This window comes from Arachis hypogaea, chromosome 8, assembly GCF_003086295.3.
Source record: "Arachis hypogaea cultivar Tifrunner chromosome 8, arahy.Tifrunner.gnm2.J5K5, whole genome shotgun sequence".
Taxonomy (NCBI): Eukaryota; Viridiplantae; Streptophyta; class Magnoliopsida; order Fabales; family Fabaceae; genus Arachis; species Arachis hypogaea.
In genome coordinates, this window is record NC_092043.1 from 28,338,275 (window position 1) to 28,345,454 (window position 7,180).

Genomic DNA, 7,180 nt, shown 5'->3' on the forward strand with positions numbered 1-7,180 from the left:
TATCACTATTTTTTGACTTTATTTATTTATTTTTCGTACTAAATCAAATTCATCAATATAATTATTATTATGTATTAAGTTTAACAAAATATTTTTTAACATAAAATACAAAAGAACTATTTATATTTTATTTTGAAATAAATATAATATAATAAATGGTATATATGTATATAAGTATTAATTTAAAAAAAAATTTGTGGAGGGCAAATGCCCCCTCTATATTAGACGTGGGTCCGTCCCTCGCTGTGAAGGAAGATGGGAGTTGCGAAGGAGTAGACGGCGATAGACTCAGCAACAACGATGACGGAGCTATGTGACTTTTTGTGAAGAAGCCGAGAAGAAGAAGATTTTGGGTGAGGATGACTGAGTTTCTCTTACATGGCTATAGAGTATAAATTGAAGCTATGAATCATTGAATATGTGATATGAGACAAATCCTAATTCATAAAAAGTGTTTATATGTATATATATCCGGGGCGGGTACACCCTAAACCCGACCATGTCATGTTCTGAGCAAAATCTGTCCCGACTCGGGTCAAGTTATTACCCTCTCCATTCGGGTATGGAAACTCCTGCCAAGTCTAACTACGTATTGATACTCTATTTATTAAGGGTTTATTGCTAGCCAATGGATTGTTATATACACAAGGCAAGATTCTAACTCCAAATAGTTGTTTAACCGGACGAGTGATATGATCACTTAACGAACTCAAATTGATTAAGACAAATACTAATTATTTTTAATATTTTAATATCAAAAAATTTTGAGAATTTAATTTTAGTTATAACTTTATAAAATATTTATAATAATTATTATATATATTATTTAATTTTTTAATAAAATTTTTAATATAATTTTATGACGGGAACATACACTACTAGTATATACTAAAAGTTAGTTATTAAATCATTCATAACGTTCATTGAATATAATAACCATTTTGGGCCCTAAAAAAGGCTTGCCATGTAAATAATAGTCATCTTCATATTTTTGGTTTGGCCCATAGAAATAAGGCATTGAAAGCGTGCTAACTCTTGGGCTACCAAAGTCGAGTCTCTGTATAGCCCATTTCATCCACTGTTTATATATGTGAATCATAATGCAATGTATGAGGTATATGATTTCTTTTGGTATAATCATCCATGCATTAACCCTATATAAGGTTAGGTTATGCAGATTACTATATCTGAATGCATATCATAATGGACTAATTTTTCATGGATAAACTGAAAACCTTCCATCCGAGAATAGCCAACCAATGATGTTAAGAGTGGAAACTTTCAAGCATAGACTTTGTCCTGATCTAATGTTTTTTCAAGATCTGTGATAACTTTTTTACTTGCTATACATGGCAAAATTCCCTTGTAACTCTACATGGCTGACACGTGTCCCCTGAATTCTCTTCCACTTCTTCATATATATAAGTGATAAATCACCTTCAGACAATAGAGACAGTAATCAACAAGAACAAATTAAACATGGGAAACAGAAACAGCCTTTTGTTTTTTATCCTTGTTCTGATGTGTCATGGTGTAACCTTGACAATGGGGTTATGGAGGAAACATGATGATGTAGAAACGATGTTCTTGATGAAGAACTCCAAGAGTGTGGTTAAGACAGATGCTGGTGAGATGAGAGTTCTTGAAAGCTATGGTGATGCTAAGCTTATGGAGAGGCGCTTGCATATTGGATTCATCTCCATGGAGCTAAGGTCACTCTTCGTTCCTCAGTATATTGACTCAAGCTTCATCATTTTCCTCCATGAAGGTATCATCAATCTTTTTCTTTGTGGTTTGTTCTGTCATCAAATGTAGTTATTGTATAATATGCAAGAAACCATAAACTAATGAGAGGTTAAAGATTGTTATTAGAGATAATCATAGTACATATACTTTAGGATTAATACTAGTTGGGATAGAATTCTTTGATTTTCAATTTTACATTTTCTCTTGATTCTCAATATAGTACCAAAGTCTTTATAAATACTTATATAAACACTCAAAAAATCTAAAAACCAAAAACACTCGCATACAGATTAAAATAGTACATAAAATACAGAGAAAAGATGCATGAAGTTGAATGAAAAATGGAAATGGTTTCAGGGGAAGCAAAGCTGGGATTCATGTATAGAGGTAAGCTTGCAGAAAGAACATTGAAGATGGGGGATGTGTATAGAATCCCAGCTGGTTCAGCATTCTATTTGGTGAATATTGGTGAAGGTCAGAAACTTCACATTATCTGCAGCATTGATCCCTCAGAGGCAGTGGGAGTTGGTACTTTCCAGGTACACATGCATTTCCCAATTACTTCTTATGGAAACAAAAATCTTTATTATATAGTATTTAGATATAAACCATTTCATTGTATGCCTAGCTATGAGGTATATATAGAATTGTATACATGCCAGAATCTTGATTTTACTTTGTATAATTGTATTATACTTTGATTAGTATGTATGTATGCATGTATGCAGTCCTTCTATCTTGGAGGAGGAGCAAATCCAGCTTCAGTACTTTCTGGCTTCGGAACAGATATCCTTGAAGCTGCCTTTAACGTAAGATAGCTAAGAAGCAACTTGATTTTATGTCAGCATGGATCATGCAACTAATTATGTCTTGTTATATGAATAAACATACACAGGTATCAGCAGAAGAAGTTAGGAAAATGTTCACAAGGCAACATGAGGGTCCAATTGTGAATCTGGATCAGCAAGACACAGGTTTGTGGAGCAAGTTCCTTCAATTGAAGGATGAGGACAAATTGCAACACCTGAAGGGAATGGTGCTAGACCAGCAAGAAGAAGATTTTGATGATGAAGATAATGATGGACAAGAAGAGGAGAAGCAAAGAGTATGGTCATGGAGGAAGCTCTTAGACTCAGTTGTTTGTGATGAGTTAAAGAAAGCATGGAACCCCAACAAGGGTATGGGTAAGAAGCCCCCTCATATTTGCAACCTCTATGACAGAGCACCAGATTTCATCAACAGCCATGGTTGGAGTGTTGCTGTTGATGGCTCAGATTATTCTCCACTCAAAATGTCTGGTGTTGGCATTTATCATGTTAATCTCTCAGCGGTATGCAAAATAAATATAGACTTAAATTTTTGTTGTTAGTACTAATCACGCATTTGCATGAGTCAGATACTAGTTTGATAATAGAAGCTCTGATACTATGTCATGAAACCAGTTCTCCTAAAAGCTCAGATACTAATGAAGTGTATGGTACAATGCAGGGAGCGATGATGACGCCACACATGAATCCAATGGCAACAGAGTATGGCATAGTGTTGAGAGGGAGTGGAAGAATCCAGATAGTGTTTCCAAACGGAACCAATGCAATGGATGCAGAGATCAAAGAAGGGGATGTGTTCTTTATCCCAAGGTACTTCCCTTTCTGCCAAATAGCATCAAAGGACCAACCATTGGAGTTCTTTGGCTTCACCACCTCTGCAAGTAAGAACAGGCCACAGTTTCTTGTGGGAGCCACGTCACTCATGAGGACCATGATGGGTCCTGAGCTCGCTGCTGCCTTTGGTGTGAGCGAGGAAACCATGCGCCACATGGTTGATGCACAGCATGAGGATGTCATACTTCCATATCCACATCATCAAGATCATAACAAGGAAGTGGTTGAGGTTGACACCATTCCAAAGCTTATAAGGAATGCCATGGTTTTGGGATGGTAAATTATTTATGAGGTGATTAGATCCTATGCGGCTTTGTTTTTCTTTTTGTTATCAACTTTTTTGTTGAGATGATTGTTCACTATTTTGTTCTTTAAGAGTGAATAAAATCAACTAGTTTTGTTGAATTCGCTTTGATGTGTCCTGTTCCTCCTTTTAGAAGTATAATGATCATTGTTCACTATGAATGTCACGTTATTGCAACACACATTAAACGAGTTTCTAGAACATGCAAATATTTTGATTCACATTTTCTGTGTTCACCTCCTGTTTTCTCTTTTTTCTTCACAACAGAAAACATGGAAAATGAAAACAGAAAATGAAAATGCAAACGAAACGCACCCTAATGTTTGGACCTCATAGATCCATCCTTTTGATTTTCTTCATCTCTTGCTCCTCACTTATCTGCAACTCTAAAATCTATCTTGAGTTTCCTACTATATTTTCAAGCAAACTTTGACTCATCATGTTTGGATCTTGGAAGATGAGTGGTTGATTGTATTATCACCCCATCAAACATACTAGTGGAAAAATCTGTTAACCTGTTTGATCAATCCAAACTAAAAAGTAAAAAACTGAAAACAGAATCATTCAAGTACTTCATAAAATCACAGATAATTAAGGCAAAACATAAGATATCATGGGATTAACAAGGGAAAATCTGAAAAGAGCGCGTACCTTGGATTACCACATTGGAATGCAAATTTGTAGAAATGACTACCTTAGTTTGCATATGCAAAGGTACGCTACGCACAAGAGATGACGCTGACAGACCTTGCTCCTATCCATGCCAATGGATGGTAGGATGGATGCAAGTGATAGCGCCATCTCTCCTGCGTAGCAAACCTTTCAATGCTATCAAGTATGAGCACCCCTCTTCATTCTCCACTACCAATGTTTCTTGGATTCTATGTAGGCCATGAAACAAACCTCATAAATAATATATAGACCATGAATTTTCCAATTATTTATTTGTTTATCTACACTTATAGCCAGCTAGGAATCTCTCATTACCCTGTTACTAATTATCCTAACCACAAATCCGGACACCACCTTTTAAATATTCTTTTTCTGCATTATCTTCTGTCTGTTCTGTGTATGTAACTCTTTTAAAGCACATGTAGTAAGAATATATATATGCAAATAATTCAAATAAAATTATTTGGTCCATTGATATTGTTCTATCTTGATTGTTATGTGGTCCTAATTCAAATAATTCAAAAAAGTGTGAAATTTGATGAGGTCATAAGTGTGACGTCACATGCTGAGGCTGCTTGCCACTTGTTATATCCACCAAAAAGAGCCGCCATTCCCTGTTTGGAGAATCTAACTGTTCCATGCAATAGTAAGATGTTAGTAAGACTTAGCTCGGTAATTTTATAAAGTTTTTATTGTTTTATTTCATCTTGTTCGATAGATAAACAAACAAAAATCATGAGTAATCTAATGCTTATTGAATGAATCAGATGAAGAGATAAGATCAAGTACAATAAGAAAGGCAATCATTGAAAGAGACAAACAAGTAAAAACAGAAGCAAAATTACTGCATAATACATTGAAAAATCTGCCATGAAACAGCATTTTGCTTGGAAGATCGAAATAGCTGGTGGATAGGACGAAAGAGAGCCGTGACTAAAGAAACCAAACCAAACCAAAAGCAGAAAAAAAAAAAAAGCAATGCAGTTAATGCTAAACCACGGTGTTCCTGTGTGTCTTTCAGGGATAATTCACCCCTCCCTCTTTCCCATGAGTAACTAAACCCCCCACAATTCATTATTGTTGGTGGTGTAGGATGGAGGATCATGAACGCAGGAGGAAGGCCATGAAGAGGATGCAAACATCACTAGTGTTGAGAGAGGAACATGTGCATGCAAATCAAGATTTTGTGAATGTCAAAGGTGGTGATGATGACAAGTCTCACATCGGTCAGATTTAACTGCAAAAGCTGCTTCATTAGGTTCTGCCTCCTCCGATGTTCTGTTTCTAATTTTGTTATTATACTCTATTGATCGTTAATCTAGTGTTATTACACCTTCACGTTTGACAACATTTTGGCTCCACTTTCATTTTTATTTTCAGTAAAATCAGAAGTTAAACTTCAATACATGTTTGGTTGTATATTATTGAAAATGCTTTTATTGAAATTTTTTTTTTTTCAAAATACACACAAACGTGAAAAATGTTTTAGATGCGGGTTCGAACGTGTACCACAACAGAATTTTGTCTGAATGTCTTGAATAAAGTAGTGTTCTATTGTTTCTATCAATTTTCATACACCAGAACAGGTTGTTCCTAATTTCCTATCTACCTTTTGTTGTGAAACTTCCCCCCCACCCCAAACTCTTTTGTGCATGTTATTTCTTATGCTATAAAAATATCAATGTTAATTATAATTCATCCATTTAAATAATAACTAGTATTTTTAATTGTAATAACATTACGGGAATATATATTTTTTAAAATTACGGTTTATTTTATTTTGATGGTATAAGATTATACATGACACAAAAAATTTATAAAATTAAACTACTTTTACAAAAAAAAAGTCGTAGATTGACAAAAGTCTCTGGCTAAAAAAACCGATGTATCTATAAATAAAAAATCAAATAATAAGATTTTTAGTTATTATTTTTGTTACGATGGGTAACCGGAGATTAATGGGCTGGATTCGTTAGGTTGGCCCAATCGTCTGAGGAGGGAAGCCTTCGAATGGGTTCGCACATTTGGGGCCTCCATCCGACTAGTGATCGTGAGTGAATGGGGGGGGGGGTGGTACCTGCAAAGACACTCTGATGCCTAAGTCAGCAAGGGTGTGAGCAGGTCTAGAGAGTATTGGGACTTAGAGATACCTGAGGGGTGTCAGTGTATTTATAGTGGTGAACTAATAACCACCGTTGAAGTAGTTCCACCTTTTAAGGTGGATAACCGTCCCTTTATCTTAGGGAAGTTGAGATATGACTCCTGGAAGTGGGTTGAGAGATTTTAGGGACAGTTATTTTAGTATTATCTGCCATCTAATCCTCGTTTCCGACTTCCTTAAGGCAAGTCGTGGCGAGAACCGACTTCTCAGGGGAAGGTTGGCGTAATGTGAGGCCTCACCCTTGTGGATTGGGCTTTTCGTTTGGAGCTGGGCCCTAGTGTTGGGCCAGGGTATGAACAGTGTCCCTACTCGAGCCTAATTTCTTTTAAGAGTTGGGGTCGAGTATTTTAACTAGGGACCGTAGCCGATCTGATAAGGAACCGACGTGATTTTTCGGAACCGACGTATTTTAAAATTCTCAACAATCGCGTCTAATCAAACGTCGCATCCGTTAGAGATTTGTGTATTCATACGCGGGGATCAGTGACATTGGGAATGGTGCCTTTCTTTAAATGACGGCCTCCATTTTTACCATTATGCCCCTAATGTTTTTATAAATACTTTCCCTCTCTTTCCTTGCTTCGTTTCTAAAAACTTTCACACTTTCTCTACTCTGTTCAAAAGAAGCTCTTGTTC

At 36.0% G+C, this 7,180-nt stretch overlaps 1 protein-coding gene and 1 long non-coding RNA gene across 2 annotated transcripts; one reads left to right on the plus strand and one right to left on the minus strand.

The window, feature by feature from the left end:
- The first annotated feature begins 1,463 nt into the window (after positions 1 to 1,463).
- On the plus strand, positions 1,464 to 3,905 carry LOC112706768 (vicilin-like seed storage protein At2g28490). The gene is made up of 5 exons (XM_072200956.1): positions 1,464 to 1,768; positions 2,104 to 2,285; positions 2,475 to 2,555; positions 2,642 to 3,076; positions 3,235 to 3,905. The coding sequence occupies exons 1-5, from the start codon at positions 1,480 to 1,482 to the stop codon at positions 3,685 to 3,687; spliced, it is 1,440 nt and encodes a 479-aa protein (XP_072057057.1). The 5' UTR covers positions 1,464 to 1,479; the 3' UTR covers positions 3,688 to 3,905.
- On the minus strand, positions 1,894 to 4,773 carry LOC112706769 (uncharacterized). The gene is made up of 2 exons (XR_003155842.3): positions 4,363 to 4,773; positions 1,894 to 4,226 (listed from the first exon to the last, which is right to left on the minus strand). It is a non-coding gene; the product is annotated as an uncharacterized lncRNA (long non-coding RNA).
- Between the last annotated feature and the right edge of the window lie 2,407 nt (positions 4,774 to 7,180).